The 18260-nt window shown below is 34.8% G+C and overlaps 1 protein-coding gene across 1 annotated transcript in view; it reads left to right on the top strand.

The window, feature by feature from the left end:
• SPAG16 (sperm associated antigen 16) overlaps nt 1–17936 on the top strand; it is an 869771-nt gene extending 851835 nt beyond the window's left edge. Inside the window, exon 16 of the mRNA XM_033859808.2 lies at nt 17587–17936. Within this exon, the coding sequence (XP_033715699.2) occupies nt 17587–17762 (176 nt within the window). The 3' untranslated portion in view covers nt 17763–17936. The remainder of the gene's footprint in view (nt 1–17586) is intronic.
• The last annotated feature ends 324 nt before the right edge of the window (nt 17937–18260 follow it).

Genomic DNA, 18260 nt, shown 5'->3' with positions numbered 1-18260 from the left:
TTTATACACATCAGTGTATATATGTCAATCCCAATCTCCCAATTCATCCCACCACCCCACCACCACCACTTTACCCCTTTGGTGTCCATACGTTTGTTCTCTGCATCTGTGTCTCTGTTTCTGCCCTGTGAACCAGTTCATCTGTACCATTTTTCTAGGTTCCACATATATGCTTTAATGTACGATATTTGTTTTTCTCTTTCTGACTTACTTCACTCTGTATGACAGTCTCTAGATCCATCCACGTCTCTAAAAATTACCCAATTTCGTTCCTTTTTATGGCTGAGTAATATTCCACTGTATATATGTACCACATCTTCTTTATCCATTCATCTGTTGATGGGCATTTAGGTTGCTTCCATGACCTGGCTATTGTAAGCAGTGCTGCAGTGAACACTGGGGTGCATGTGTCTTTTTGAATTGTGGTTTTCTCTGGGTATATGCCCAGTAGTGGGACCACTGGGTCATATGGTAATTCTATTTTTAGTTTTTTAAGGAACCTCCATACTGTTCTCCATAGTGGCTGTATCAATTTACATTCCCACCAACAGTGCAAGAGGGTTCCCTTTTCTCCACACCCTCTCCAGAATTTGTTGTTTGTAGATTTTCTGATGATGCCCATTCTAACTGGTGTGAGGTGATACCCCATTGTACTTTTGATTTGCATTTCTCTAATAATTAGTGATGTTGAGCAGCTTTTCATGTGCTTCTTGGCCATCTGTATGTCGAGAAGACACTTTTGAATGCTAATTCAGAATTACGTACAAGAGTTAAGGACTTTAAAAAGACATTGAAAGCAACTACTTTTTAGCACTTAGGATAAGATCATCCTAAGTAATATGTATTTTATTTTTCAAATTACAATTACATTGATCTATTAATCTCATCTTGGTTTCAATTTTGTTTTTCTAACACATTATATTTAGTAACTTCAGTTATCACTATCTGGCTCTCTATAGGTGGTAACATAATTACTTAGACACATTGTATATATACCTAGTTCTAGAACACTGGTGTTCTCTGATGACAATCAAACATATTTTTTGTTTTAAATGTAAGAAATGACTACACAGTAATGCTGACATTATTATATGTCTACTATTCCTTAAACTCAATTTTTATTTTCCAAACAATAGTGGAGAAAATAGTATAATGAACACCATTTACCCAATGACTATAAGATTTTTGTCAATTTTGTTTCATCAATACCCTCCCCTTGCATTTTCATCTATTTTATTCTGAAACAATTCCCAAAGAATGATTTTTTTTAGTGTAAATACTGACTACAGCAAAAAGAGTATATTTTCTCAAGATAATGACTTCTCAAAATAACCTTTATCTATTTGGCTGTATATATTTTTAGCCTTTTTTTCTGAAAATGGTCTCTATTTTAGAGATAGCTGAAATATTAAACTTTTTAGTGTTCAGAACTCTTCGTAAATCACATCAAGCTCTTTTGAACATGTGCAAGATTGTTAACTGAAACTTAAAATATATCAACCTAGACAGAAGAGCCCTTGAAAAGACAGTTTTCTTAAGTCATTTTCTTTCCTGCAAACACTGAGATTATTAGGAAAGCTCTTTAAAAACTATGACATATGTTTCTAACTATAGAGATTATAACAGTTTTATTCTTTAACTTAAAGGAAATTCAGTGTTTCTGGGTTGGCATTTCTTTTGGAGGTTATAATCTGGTATATGAATGGAACTCCAATATTAATAATCAGAATATCTAGTCAGTGCAAAGGAGGCTTGAGTTTAGGGGATACTTTCCACTTTCTAAAACACATTGCTTGTTACATAGGTGTTCAGCTCTTTCTTTTCCTTTGCAACTGTAATTCCCATTTCACCCCCACCTTCCTTGCAATTTTCCTTGGGATTTTTCTGCATTTGAAAGTCTGACTGTAAATCAAGGGACTCCAAACATTGGCAATCTGTTTAACAAAATAACTGTGCTGATTTCTTAGTGAAGTCAGATGTAATTTATTCACACTGGAGTCTTTTAGGAGGCAAGATTATAGAATGAGATGGATTGCCAAATGGAAAAACAGTGGGAAAGTAAAGCACTGTTTCAGTGGCCTAGAATGTGGCTTGTTTTTGTTTTCTTCTCTAACGCAAAAATTGACTCTGGCTTTGCATATGTGGAATGACTATCCAAAGTAGGTTGTAGTTTTTTGGGTTTTGGGGGTTTTTTTCCATGCAAAGTGTTCATTTTTCTTAAATAACAGCATTTTGATCTTCCTTTGGGTAACTCTTGTACACTCTCAGCTTTTGTAGTGGGCAGTCAGCCCTGGCTTTGTCCATCACACCTTTCCACTTGCCAGCCATAGTAATCGGTCCAGGGATAAGCACATGATCCCAGCTTGACAATGTGGGATATTTTTACCCAGTATGAAACTGCTGAGCAATAAAGGTACTCTTGCCATGGATATTAAGTTTGGGAGGCTCTGAACCTGTTGGGACTACCAAGTAGACAGAGCCTGCCTGAGAGTAAATCCACACTGCAGAAAGCAGAATTGAAAGACAGTGAGGGATGACACTCTGATAACATCATTCCAACCTCTTGGTCTAACTATTTCTGATTTCAGTCTACTTGTATTTCTGGGTTATAAATCTATATTCTTATTTTTTCTTTGCCACTTTGAGTTTTCTTTCACTTGCAACTGAACAGTTCCTGAACTAATACTCCATCTATTGACAAGTCAAATTCTATTTAAAAAAAAAAAAATTGCAGTGTCAACTTTGTCATTTTTATGCCTCATGTACACATCTAAATCATTTGTGTCTTGTGACTTTAACCCCAAGTATTCATCAGGGCCCTAAATCTCAAATTGTCTCTTAGCTTTTATCAAAAGCCCATTTGATATAAGTTGGAATGCCAGATTAAGAGAGTAAGAATGAAAAAGTGTGATGGAGAAAGTCTGAGTAAAAACAAACTAATCATATAGTTGCTTTAAATTTTCTATGAGATACAAAGCCAGGCCATCAGAATGCAATATACTAGAATATTACTTTAGATTTCCATAAAATGCCTTCACAGAATTATGAGTTAATATAAATTTATTTAGCACTTCAGGTAATAGCCAAATCAGCTTAGCTTTCTGACATTACTTTTTCCCCAGGCTCTAGAATAGAAAAGGTTTACAACAATCTTGGGTTGCCATTCTTGCTTTAACACTAGCTCTGTTACTTTAAAGAAGTTACTTCATCTCTATGATTCCATTTCTTTCTCTGAAATGAAGCATGAAAATAATGTTTTCTTCACATATGGTTGTAAGTATTACAGAATATAATAGAAAATATTGAGGAAAAAGTACATAATGGAAACTAGTGGGTTTAAAAAAATTTTTTTTATTGGTGTGTAGTTAATTTACAATGTGTTCATTTCAGGTGTACAGCAAAGTGATTCAGTTATACATATACATATGTTCATTCTTTTTCAGATTATTTTCCCATATAGATTATCACAGAATATTGATTAGAGTTCCCTGTGCTATACAGTAGGTCCTTGTTGGTTATCTATCTTATATATAGTGTGTGTGTATGTTCATCCCAAGCTCCTGATTCATCCCCCCACACACACACCTAAAACATGGAAACTAGTGGTTTTATCTTTTATCAACCCCTTCAAATCACTTTGAAGGTAAAATGTCAATTAGATGGTAGGACTGTGTATTTCCTCAGGTAATGAATTATGACAGATTTGAAATTTAGGCTAAAGAGTTTAATGATTTTTTTCTAAAACCAAGCAAATTATAGTATCTTTAACTTGTTTAGCTACTCCATACTCAAAAGAACTTTCACATTTGGTATCCTAGCTATTCTTTTCTGGTTTTTTGGCAGTGGATAGAGAGGTTATCATCACGCTATAATTCTTTTATCACAGATTTGCATCTTCTTGACTGTAACTACTAAATCACATATATGCATCTTCTTGACTATAACTATTAATGGTGTAGTGATGCTGCTTTATCACTTAACCACTTTCACCCACTGGACGATATTGCCCAGGAGTAGGAAAGGATGAAGTTCTAAAAATAAGGATGCAATTAATTATTAATAATTCACCATCTCAGCATTAACCAACATAAGCTGACAGGGTTTTCTGTCCCACAGACAAGACTCCACATTCAGAAAGGGGGATTCCCTTATGACAAAGTTAGTGATGACACAAATGTCCCTAAAGAGAAAAATTTCCGAAATATTAGAACTCTGACTTTTAAACTAGTACACATTATGGTTTAAGTAGTAAAAACAAAAACAAAGTACTTTAATTATAGTAATATTTTAGTTTTAATTACTTTTTGGTATAAAATATAAGCCTTCAGGTCCTTTCTCTATTCAATAATAATGGGGAAAGAGATATTGCAGTCTATGATTTTCTCTCAGCTTCACTTTACCAGAGCTTATCTGATCCTCAGAACTGAACTGAAACTAGATTTTCCTCTGACATCAGCAAAAGCTTTTCTGAAATGTTTGCAACTCTCCAGGTGCATGGGTCCCTGAATAAATATTATTTCAACACTGATCAGCTGCATAGGTGAAGACCAAGTTAGGAAAGAGGTCTACAAGGATTTCTTAATGAAAGCAGGTGGCTGTTGATATTCTAAATAGATTCAGTAATTAGAACATTTTTAGGACTTTAGGGTGCATCTCACAAGGGATTTCTGTAATATTTAGAAGACAGCTCACATAGGAAAGCACTTGTTCAGGAAGATATTCATTCATGCTCTCCTAATAAATAGGGGGAAATTATTTTAAAAACTACATATGGTAAGATCAAAAGTTCTGTTCCTAGCAGGGAAATACTTTACTTTTTGGATTTATTGCTGAGTTTTAGGAATTTCTGCAGTGTCAAAGAACTGCCTTCCTATATAGGACGTGGATTTCAAGTGTAAGTCAAAAAACAATTACCATATTTGTTTGAAACTTTAGGGTGAACAGATAAAACATACCCTGTGGAACAAAATTCACTTAATAAATAACATTCCATACCAAGTTTAAGTAACAGTAGATTTTATCTTCATCCTCTCAGTTTGTTGTATCCGTTAAACATATTATCTATTCTAAATACATATCTGCTTGACTAGTCCTAAAATAAGATTTTGAAACTTTCTAGTGTCATTTTATGATGTGAGTTTCCACCAAGAGAAATTTAAAATGCATTTATTTTTAGCCTATATTTACACTTTGACTCAATCCTTGTTCCAGTGGTACTACCTGCAAAAGTTAAGACCTTTTAGCAAGAGTATACATAGCAGAAAAAAATACTGAAAAAGTTTAAAAATTGTTACCAGCACTTAAGCAAATTAAATTGCCAAGAAATATTTTTTTCTGAAACGTATTGATTAGTGATAGGGTGCAAAATAAACTAAATCAAATTTCACATCTCCTTCAGTTATGTTTTTGAGATTCTGAGTAATGACCCAGGTTGAGCCATTAATGCAAATCCTCAAAACTTAAATAGTTTCTTGATACTTTTCATTTTGAGGCATCTTTTAAAGAAACAACAGATGCCTCTCCACATGCATTCTAAAAATCAATACACTTAATCAATAATGCTCTCCACAGGTAATAAATGCTGAGAAGCATTTCTGCCTATCTCTATTGATCGGGAGAATTGCTTCAAATTGGTTCAGATGTGTATAAAAATCATTTCCTTATTGATCAAAGCCTTCTCTACTCTGTTATTTCATATATGGCATACAGCTCTTTTAGACTTCATGTATATCTGTGATAAACAAATTTCCTGTGATCTGTGTATGAAACTAATTTGAATGAAATGTAAAATGGGTGTTTTTGTTTCTTTGGGGGAACATACTGCTTGAAATGTAATCAAAGCCTGAATAATCATGAGAAATTACTGAATTTAATGAGAAATGTAATGATGTTTTAATTATTTGTAATCTTAAAATTTAAGCTTTTTTGAGTCTGCTTCTATTATAACAGAATTCATGCAGACACATGCATTTAATCCAGAATGATGCAATTCCCGGTGGTATAAACAATAGAAAACTGCATAGTTATAGTCAACTGTTGACTCATATTGCTGGCAAGTTATATTTTGGTAACATGATCAAACATGTAAGTGGACATTGTGACCTTTTTGCTAATATATGTGTTAAGTGTATAGACAGAGTAATAAGAAAAGTATGTCTTCTAAATTAATTGTCTAACAATAAGTGTACAGTTTCAACAGATAGAGCATTTAATGAGTCTCATTAAATAGGGTCTATTCATCTTTGAGCCAAACAATTGATTCATTGGGTAAATATTATTAGATTAAGGACTCTTCCAAGGAAGCTCAACCTCTAAGTCTTGATACATTAACTAGTGTTGTAAATTATAACGAAAAAGCCAAAGATTCCTGTCAACATGACTTAGTAAATTTCATAACCTTATACTACCTATTTTCCTTATCTGAATGTTCCATTACAAAATGGCGTTATTTTGGCCACTGTATAAGCTACTGTGGAAAGTGTCACTGAACCACTACCTCCTTAAAAACACCAATTTTTACTTATTGAAAGGTTTCATTCATCTCATGATTTTCATTTGGAATCTCGGGGAATATGGATTATCATATAGTCAAGTTCCAATATCTCAACTTTAGATAATTTTACTTTATCTAACAATTTGTTTAATTCTGAAGGAATCTCTTATGCAAAACTAAGTTGAAATTTTCAACAAAACAAGAAGTATAAGGAATTGGATAAACTATGTTCACTATATTCAAAAATACTATTTGAGTGAATCTGAGGAAATGTTAGTCAATGTTGAAAGCATAGCATCAGAAGGATGATATATTCTGGTTTGTTTCCCCTAGAGCAAAAGTAAAATAAATTTTATAACATCTTAATATAAAACACTTGCCAAAGATGTGGAGGTATCTATCTTTCTGCTCACTAAGGCTCTATTGAATCTTGGGTACGGATAAACTAAAAGGCTAAACCTGCTTTCCTAAGTCTCTCATCTATTCCCAGGAAGCTAACTAACTGTACAATAAGATTCTTGGAGTCAATAAGTACCATTAGGGTAACCACAGAAATGAAATTTTTGAAATATTTCTTGTACTTAAATAGAAATTAATCTTAAAGTAAAGTATTCCTAGGAGCAAGCATAGATTCAGCTGGAAACTGGAGCTGCACACCCAAGAGAGATTTACTCTGACTCATGTTACATTTTAGTGAGGGCAGCTTAATCACAGTGGGAAAGACAACATTGAGCCAATCACTAAAAATTCATCTGGAGGTATTAGGGCATGACGTGGAGGAGAAGAACGTTAGCTCTGGAGTCAGTCCTCACTTCCAGATTCCACCACTTATAAGCTGCGTGGCTTTGGGGAAGTTGCTTTTATCTGGCTCACTTTCCTCCTGCAGGAAGCAGAGTGTGTGCCAGCACCGTCCAGTAGAAACATAATGTGAACCACATATATAATTTAAAATTCTTAGTAGCCATGTTTTCAAAAATCAGGTGAAATTAATTTAAATTTTTTTTAAATTTAATACAATGCATCCAAATTAGTATTATTGTGATATGTAACTGATAAAAAATTATTAATGAAATACTTTACATTCTTTTTTCATACTAAGTCTTTAAAATCTGGTGAGCATTTTACAATGATAGCACATTTCAGTTTGCACTAGCTGCATTTCAAATGCTCAGTCAGTAGCCATATGTGAGTAGGGGCTGCTATCATGGATAGTGCAGGTATATATTCACCCCATAGGGTTGCTGTAAGGATAAAATGAGATAATGTGTGTAAAGTGTTTGGCAAATAAAAAGGACAAAAAAAGGTAGTTGTGAAAACTTTTACTGTTATAACTAAGTACTGACTACAGCAGCCTAGGTGCTAAACTGGGGTGAAAGCAAGAATATATGACATAACTCTGTTCCTGTGTAATTACAAAGTTAAGAAGGCAAGATAAATAAATAGTTAACTATAATTTATGGCATCTTATTATCACATGAATGTATGAATAATATGCAATAAGTGCTCAGAAGAGGAAGATCTTCCCCACTAGAGTTGCCTTGTACCCACCTTGGTGAAGAAAATCATTTTGAGCTGGTATTTAATCAATGGGTTGACTTTTCTCAGGAAGATGAGGTAAGGGACCATGAAGATAGCTAAGAAAAATATTCTACCAGAGGAATTATAGGACCAATAATTCAAAGGTGGGGAAGTGAAAAAATACACTCAAGAAATGAGGGCAATTTTTGATGGAGAACACAGCGTTCATGTAAGAGTGTACTTGGGTGAGTACATGCAGATCTGTGTTAGTGAAGGGTGTTTAAAAGCCATGCTAAGATACTAGGACATTTTCAGTGTCAGAAGGAAATAGTAAGAAGAGCACTGATTTGGAAGTCAAAGATCTGATTTTAACCAAGTTCTACAATTGCCATGAATATGCCAATTTCTTACCTTGGGCGAGTCACTTCATCTCAGTTGTGTATTTTTTTTTTAACGTCTTTATTGGAGTATGATTGCTTTACAGTGGTGTGTTAGTTTCTGCTCCATAACAAAGCAAATCAGCCATACATATACACATGTTCCTTAGATCTTAAAAAAAACAAAACCCGAGAATGTCAAGAGTTGTAAGGGGTCTCTTTGTTGTCACTGTTCCTGCTGTTTTTGTTGTTGTTCTATTCAAATTTATGGTATTTTAGGATGGGAGTAGCATAACTGAAGAAAGCTTTAAGAATTAATGTAGGTAGATTTAAAAGTAAAGAAATTGTAACCAAAAATCACTTGGGGTTATCTTTTCAATGGTCCTGACATCTTAAAAATAAGCACTTCAATATTGTAAACATAACAGTTGGAAATGGGAAAATTATAGAAAAGTAGCAAAGAAAAATAGATGAAAGTTGGGTTAAGGATGGAGAGGGAGAAAAGGTGTGAAATGATTGCCACTGCAGTTTGGACTCTGAAAAACAGAATATAGTATTCAAAATTGACATGGAAGAACTAGACAGATAATTTTGCTGGAGATGTGGGACGGGATGTAACATGAGTTTGTAGTTTTTTAGTAGGTACAATATATACACTAGAATGTGTCCTTTTAAGAATTAATTGATATATGAGGGAGATGATGGAGGAGCAGAACATGGAGCTCACTTCCACAAATACAGCAAAAACACATCTACAAGTGGAACGATTTGCACAGAACACCTACTGCATGCTGACAGAAGACCTCAGACTTCCTAAAGGGCAAGGAACCCTCCATGTACCCAGGTAGGATAAAAGAAAAAAGGAAAAAACATAAAAAGAAATCGGGAGGGCACCTGTGCATCAAGGAGGGAGCTGTGAAGGAGAAAACGTTCCTCCTTCACCCTGGGAAGGCTCCTCACTGGCGGGGAGATCTGTCTGGATGGAGAGGGGGCTTTGGAGCCTCAGAGGAGAGCACAGCAACCGATGTGCAGAGAGCAAAATGGACAGTGACCTGCACAGAAGGTCAGTACCACCCCACTGCACTCCACAACCTGAGACCACTCGTCTGCTGGTGCGGGCAGGGGCTGGGTGCTGAAATTCAGGTTTCAGTGGTCAGACCCAGGGAGAGCACCAGGGTTGGCTGCATGGTGACAGCCTGAAGAGGCTGGAGTGTAGCAACTGAAGGTCACTCGGAAGAAGCCTGGGCCTGCCAGAGAGGCAAGGCACCATTGTTGGGGGGCACACAAGGAGAGGGGCAGGACCACCATAGGAGCTTCTTTCCCTGCACGCATGTGCTTTCAGGGCTCTGGGGGCAGGCGCAAGCCACCGCTGCCATACTGAGCTCCAGGGTGGGCACAGGCTGCCGCCACCACTAAGAGACCTGCAAGTGGGCTCCAGTGGCTGCCCCCACTGTCCTGGGAGTGCGTGGGCCATGGCTGCAGCTAGGGGACCTGCAAGCAGGCACCAATCGCTGTCCTGGGGAGTGGGCAAGCTGCCACCGCTGCTAGGAAACCCTGCAGCAAGTACCGGTCTGCTGAGAGTTAACACCTATCTTGAAACTCGTCCAAAAAATTGCAGAGGAAGGAACACTCCCAAGCTCATTCTATGAGGCCACCATCACCCTGATACCAAAACCAAAGATAGCACAAAAAATAATTACAGGATAATATCACTGAACAGGATAATATCACTGATGAACATAGATGCAAAAATCCTGAACAAAATACTAGCAAACAGAATCCAACAACACATTAAAAGGATCATACACTGTGATCAAGTGGGATTTATTCCAGGGATGCAAGGATTCTTCAATATATGCAAATCATTGTGGTACACCACATTAACAAATTGAAGAATAAAAACCATATGATCATCTCAGTAGATGCAGAAAAAGCTTTTGACAAAATTCAACACCATTTATGATATAAAAAAAAAAAAAACCTCTCCACAACGTAGGCATAGAGGGAACCTACCTCAATATAATAAAGGCCATATATGACAAACCCACAGCAAACATCATTCTCAACAGTGAAAAACTGAAAGTATTTCCCCTAAGATCAGGAACAAGGCAAGGATATCCACTCTCACCACTTTTCTTAAACATAGTTTTGGAAGTCCTAGCAATGGCAGTCAAGGAAGTCCTAGCAATGGCAGTCAAAGAAGAAAAAGAAATCCAAATTGGAAAAGCAGAAGTAAAACTCACTGTTTGCAGATAACATGATACTGTACATAGAAAATCCTAAAGATGCTACCAGAAAACTACTAGAGCTCATCAATGAATTTGGTGAAGTTGCAGGATACAAAATTAATACACAGAAATGTCTTGCATTCCTATACACTAACAAAGAAAGATCAGAAAGAGAAATTAAGGAAACAATCCCATTTGCCCACACATCAAAAAGAACATACTGGCTTGGCCAAAAAGTTCGTTTGGTTTTAAGTAAAGACATTTTTCGTTCTCACCAAGAATTTTATTGAACAATGTATTCACTAACCAAATGAACTTTTTGGCCAACCCAATACCTAGGAATAAACCTACCTAAGAAGGTAAAAGACCTGTACTCAGAAAACTATAAAGTACTGATGAAAGAAATCAAAGATGACACAAACAGATGGAGAGATATACCATGTTTTGGGGTTGGAAGAATCAATATTTTCAAAATGACCATACTGCCCAAAGCAAACTACAGATTCAATGCAATCTCTATCAAATTACCAATGGCATTTTTCACAGAATTAGAACAAAAAATTTTACAGTTTGTATGGAAACACAAAAGACCCCAAATAGCCAAAGCAATCTTGAGAAAGGAAAACAGAGCTGGAGGAATCAAATGCCCTGACTTCAGACTATACTACAAAGCTACAGTAATCAAGACAGTATGGTACTGGCACAAAAACAGAAATATAACTCAATGGAACACGACAGAAAGCCCAGAGATAAAACCACACACCTATGGCCACCTAATCTATGACAAAGGAGGCAAGAATATACAATGGAAAAAAGAGTCTCTTCAATAAGTGGTGATGGGAAAACTGGATAGATACATATAAAAGAATGAAATTAGAATATTATCTAACACAATACACAAAAATAAACTCAAAATGGATTAAAGACCTAAATGTAAGACTGGATACTATAAAGCTCTTAGAGGAAAACATAGGGAGAACACTCTTTGACATAAATTGCAGCAATACTTTTTGGATTCACCACTTAGGGTAATGAAAATAAAAACAAAAATAAACCAATGGAACCTGATTAAGTGTAAAAGCTTTTGCACAGCAAAGGAAACTATAAACAAAGTGAAAAGACAACCCACAGAATGTGCGAAAAAATATCAATATTTGCAAACAAAATGACCAACAAGGGATTAATCTCCAAAATGTACAGACAGCTCATGCAGCTCAGTATCCAAAAAATGGGCAGAAGATCTAAATAGACACTTCTCCAAAGAAGCATACAGATGGCCAAAAAGCACATGAAAAGATGCTCAACATCACTAATTATTAGAAATGCAAATCAAAATGTCAATGAGGTATCGCCTCACACCAGTCAGGATGGCCATCATCAAAAAGCCTACAAATATAAATGCTGGAGAGGGTATGGAGAAAAGGCAACCCTCCTACACTTTTGGTGGGAATGTAAATTGGTACAACCACTATGGAGAACAGTATGGAGGTTCCTTAAAAAACTAAGAACTACCATATAATCCAGCAGTCCCACTTCTGGGCATATATCCAGAGAAAAACCATCATTCTAAAAGATACATGTACCCCAGTGTTCATTGCAGCACTATTTACAATAGCCAGGACATAGAAGCAACCTAGATGTCCATCAACAGAGGAATGGATAAAGAAGATGTGTTACATATATACAATGGAACATTACTCAGCCATAAAAAAATGAAATAATGCCATTTTCAGCAACATGGATGGACCTAGAGATTATCACACTAAGTGAAGTAAGTCAGACAGAGAAAGCCAAATATCATATGATATCACTTATATATGGAATCTAAAGAAGAAAATGATACAAATGAACTTCCTCACAAAACAGAAACAGACAGACTTTGAAAACAAATATGGTTAACAAAGGGGAAAAGGCGGGGGAGGGATAAATTAGGAGTTTTGGATTAACGTTACACACTACTATATATAAAATAGATAATCAACAAGGACCTACTGTATAGCACAGGGAAGTTTACTCAGTATTCTGTAATAACCTATATGGGAAAATAATCTGAAAAAGAATGGATATATGTATATGCATAATTAAATCACTTAGCTGTACACCTGAAACAATACAACATTGTAAATCAACTATACTCCAATATAAAATAAAAATTAAATTAAAAAAGAATTAATTGATATGTGAAGCCCATGGATGTTTTAGTTTCAGAGTTTCACAAAGTCGTAAAATCAATCCCATAATTCTTTTCTTCAGTGTTAATATGAGCATTAAATTTGAGCCTGTTTACTTTGGAAATTCAGTGGCACTCAAAGAGAAGCCCCAAGTGTCACACTTATCTGAGTTGTAATTTATGAAAGAAATTTTAAAGCCAGTAAAAGGAGCAAGACTTTTTGAATAATAAATATTTCAATTCAAATCCCAGCTTGACCTTCTCTGAGTCTCTTTCTTCATTAGCTAAAAAGGGAGAATATCTACCTGTTAGGATTGAGTGCAGAACATGTGAGGTACCCAGTGGAGCTCTAGATGCTCAATAAACGATGGCTACTGTGAACTCATTCTAGTAGATCTGAAAGACAAAGAAACTCATATCCTTTCTTTTAAAAAAAAATCAATATTATACTACTATTTATATCATACCACAACTCCTCCTGCAACAAGCATGTACTCATTACTGATTATGTCAAGTTTCATAGTTAGTGTCAAAAATATTTCAGTAGTAGGTAATATGCAGAATTCCTAAACTTAAGGATTTGTCTAGGTTAGGAGGTAAGTGTTAAAAGATTCAGGTACTCCTGGGTATTTTAGGTGTATACTCTCAAATTGAATTTTCACACATGTAAGTTATCTAAAATTAATTTTAAATTCTTTAGTTTGAAAAAGTGCCAATATTTTATTTGCACAGTTTGTTAGAATACAATGAGTTTCCAGTTTTTGTTGGTTCATCCAAAATGATTACATATACCCAGATAAAATGTTACCACTCAATCTCCATGGGTTAATTCATTTTATAAACTTCAAGAGATTCAAACATTCAAGTTTTATACCAAATCCAATTGAGACTGCTTTGCTCAAGATATTATTAAACCTACATTTTTCAAAAAATTACTTTTTAAAACAGAGTATAAAGAAGCTCTATTATGTTAAGTAAATTATAAGTTAATTTAGAACTAAAATTTGAGTGAAACACTAATTTTTAAAGGTTTGTTCACTCATCCAATAGCAGAGCAATACTTTGAGTGAAGGTGAAATTTAGTGCTTATCTTCTTTAGCCAAAAGAAGTTAGCAAATTAATCCAATAGAGTAAAATGGATAGTAATACATGTTATCCTCATTCAAACTCATTGGTCAACAAACAAGATACTGATTTAAGCAACAAGAAATTATTCTGAAGTCTTGATGGATAAAAACAAGTATTAAGTTTTTCAGAGATGTGTGGATCAAGACAGTTATAATCACTCATTGTTGATATTTACTGATTTATATAAAAGAATAGCAGTTATAAAATTATATCAATCTTCTCCCCAGACTGCCTACTTTCTTCCCATTCTGTAAAAGTTTGGGAATCCTGATAACTTAGATGTTATATAAAAAATGACTTACTTTGGGCTTCCCTGGTGGCGCAGTGGTTGAGAGTCCGCCTGCCGATGCAGGGGGCACGGGTTCGTGCCCCGGTCCGGGAAGATCCCACATGCCATGGAGCGGCTGGGCCTGTGAGCCATGGCCACTGAGCCTGCGCGTCCGGAGCCTATGCTCCGCAACAGGAGAGGCCACAACAGTGAGAGGCCCGCGTACTGCAAAAAAAAAAAAAGACTTGCTTCTTTTTTGCTTAATACATGTTGAGATATTTATATTTTTAAATACCTTTATGAACCAATTTGGCTATTTTATTTTTAAATCAGTGTTGGCAAACTATATTATTCTATGTTTTTTAATAATATACTTTAAATCCATGTGATATTTGTGGAATATGTGCATTTATAATTTAGTAATTATTCTTAAAATACCATGCTAAATGACATTTTAAATAATCTATTCAGGAATTGCATGTTAGGAGACAAAATTTTATTAAAATGTTATAATGGTTTAATATTTTATTAAAATGTTATAAAATTTTAAAATGTGAAATAAAAAATAAATTATATTTCTATTTTGAAAGAGGCTTATTCACTTTAACATGAACATTGTTGGTACAAGTTTTCATAAATCCTCATAGTACTATTTAAAATTTCATGTCTACCATATTTTAATTCCATTGACCAAGTTTGATGTAGGTACATCTTCTATTCTTCCGAAATTTGTCATTAAGACTGTGACATTGGTATGACAAATGATTCATATTGTAGTTTACTTTTTATTGCCAATCATCAGGATATATAGAAAGATAACTATGCACATGTCTCTTAATACTCTGCTTTGTAGAGATGTCACCAATAGTCATACTGTGATTTTTTTCTTTTGAGAGTGCCACCTCTCTGTCTCTCACACCAACAGATACTAATGTAGTAACTGACACATCCTGGTAAGTAATTTTGAAAATCTTCTAACCTAGAAAGAGTTCAGCATCTCAGATCCTAGTAAAACTAATTTTGGGGTCAGACATTATATGCCATGTAATAATCCAATATTTAGAGATGAACATGATTTTATATATATATATACACACACACAATCTTACAGCCTTTTGAAAATGAGTTCAAGTAAACCTGAAAACCTCACCATAAACTTGCTGACTCAAATCTGTTCTAACAAAGACACATTTTTTAGATACCTGAGGCACGGTGCTGCTGAATTATATAATCCCTATCATTAAATTCCAATGTTATCATCTTCTCTATTTTATTGAACAAGCTTTCAGGAATTACAGAGGACTTTCATAAATACTTCCAATTAAAACTTTTACAGATTTGACTCCAACAAAAGATAATGGTTTAAAAGCTAAATTCTTTCCTTTTTCTTTACAGGCTTTGATTCTGTTTGGTTTTGTTTTCAAAAATAGAAAATGATATTTACCACCTTCCTAGTTGTTGTGTGAAGAATACAAGAAAAAAGTTATTTCATTCTTAGGAAAGTCACAAACAACAATTGCCTACAATGTGTGGCTGGAAGTGTAATCCACATGTAATGCCTCTGTCGGCAAAGACTTAGTAGAAGGGGCTTTATAATAAATATTCACATCTGCTACTTTGGACACTCTAATCCATCCTAAGAATCTTTGCTGTGTCAGGCTTTGTTCTAAATGAAGAAGCTCAGTAGATATAAAGGTTTGCAAATAGGCCATATTTATCATGATTAACTTTACTTTTATAACTTTTCTCTGTTTTAGAGATATTCATGTCAATTTGGGTTATAATTCTTGATTAAATATTTGACTGTGACTTTTATGGCAATATTATTATTGAATTTTTATTATGGAACGGAAAAATTCTATTTTAACAATATATCACCTACTTAACATCTGTCAAGAAGGCATCACTGATAAAAATGCTGTGCTGGATGTGGAAAAAAATGACTAAAACCCCAGGCTCTGGATTCAAAGTGTTTGTGATTAAATGCTAGCTCCCTCCGTATCTAGGGTGTCATCTTAAGCAAGTTACTTAGCCTTTCCAGGATTCGCTTTCTTCACCTATATAATGGAGTTAATATTATTTTCTTTATCATTAGATATTGTAAGGATTATATGGAATCATCAATATATATGTTAGGTACTAAATCCAGTATCTAACGTGTTGAAAGAGTTTAATGAATTTTAAATGGCATTACTGGAATGATAATATTATATGCCTTCTAAGTATGATTAGATAATCCCAGTGACAGTACTAAAGTCATTTATTTAACCCACATACTTATGTAGACATATTCTGTTGTTTTTACTTACCTCCAAATTCCCTGATAGTTTGCTGCTGGACTTCTTTAATAAAAAGTATTGGGCTTCCCTGGTGGCGCAGTGGTTGAGAGGCCACCTGCCGATGCAGGGGACGCGGGTTCATGCCCCGGTCCGGAAAGATTCCCACATGCCGCAGAGTGGCTGGGCCCGTGAGCCATGGCCGCTGAGCCTGCGCGTCCGGAACCTGTGCTCTGTAACAGGAGAGGCCACAGCAGTGAGAGGCCCGCGTACCGCAAAAAAAAAAAAAAAAAAAAAAAAAAAAAGTATTAGTTAGAATGGGATTGCTGATATGTTTTTCACTTTAAGGAAATTATTAACTCACAAATATATGGTATAAATATTATGACAATACTCTGTGCAGTATTTAGCTCTCTTATGACACAAAATTTTAGTTTAACAGAATTTTGAATTTTAAATTAGAGTAAAAAACCTAAGACATCTTTGATATGGAGGTATTTATTTTCACTTCAACTCCAAAAACAATTTGTTGTGCTAATAAGTACCACAATTTTTAAAGTATAAATGTATATTATTAGTTCTAAGTAGTGATTTAGTATACTAAACAAATTTAAGTATAATAAACAAATTTAAGTTATAAATTACCCACTGTGTGTATATATGTATATATGTGTATGTATATATATGTATACATGTATATATGTATATATATATCTTTGCCTTAGATACATTTTGAATCCTATTTTTTAATACTTTTTTTCAGAAATAATTCACTTGAAAAAAGAAAGCTTCATTGCTTAATTGCTTTCAATCTCATCTTCTCAAAATTATTAATCCCAAATATAAGGAGACTAGCAGGGCATTTGATGACCTCTGCATATAAAGTAGATAGAGCATTTAAAAATTTTATAATCTAATCATTGGCATATCTTAATTTTAACTGGAATTATTTCCTATACAGCCAGGAGTTAGTTCATATTTAATGACTGACATCTAACGTAAAATGAATCTGAATTACAGTTGAAACAAAACTGTATATTCTGTTGCTTATAAACTGTGACTGCTTGAAATAAAACTTTGATATTCATTCTCTCTCCCTCTTTCTCCCTCCCTCCCTCTTTCTGTCAGGTCAAGTTTTAGCTCAAGCAAGTGGCAATGGGGTTATCCATTTACTGGATCTTAAATCAGGGCAGATCCACAAATTGATGGGCCACGAGAGTGAGGCTCACACGGTCGTATTTTCTCATGATGGAGAGACTCTGTTTTCTGGAGACTCCGACGGCACCATTCGAACGTGGTCTTGATGGTCAGCATATCCCACTGTGGAGGGCATTCCCTTTAAGGCTTGAAAATGCCTTGTATAGTCCCAAACCAGTAAATATCTGGTTAAATATGCCAGCAGGTGACATTTACAATTTGCTTTAAAACATGCTTTGGACATATATTTTAGTGCTCATTACTGTTACCAATAAAAAAAAAAACTTTCTGCTCATTTATTTGTGTCTGGGTCTTTTTCTTTCTCCTTTTGATAAGAATTTCGAGACAGAGCATCTTTGCTAGCAGTTTGGAAGAAACAGCTTTACAATGACGCCTAATGACAGACTAGATGAATTACAGATTGATTTTGAATGTTACAAAACAAACTGCAGGAGAACCAGGCTACTTTTTTTAAAAATCAAATCTAAACTGCAGGAAGACCTGAAGTTTAATCATGTAGCACAGGGAAAGTCTTTCTGTAAGCAAAGGGTCAAGTAGAATTGGGGAGCATACATTTTCACAGATTCTTTAACAATGATTACACT

The sequence above is a fragment of the Tursiops truncatus genome, chromosome 7, assembly GCF_011762595.2.
Source record: "Tursiops truncatus isolate mTurTru1 chromosome 7, mTurTru1.mat.Y, whole genome shotgun sequence".
NCBI lineage: Eukaryota > Metazoa > Chordata > Mammalia > Artiodactyla > Delphinidae > Tursiops > Tursiops truncatus.
The sequence above is the reverse complement of the archived record's forward strand: the minus strand, read 5'-3'. Positions and strand labels throughout refer to the sequence as shown.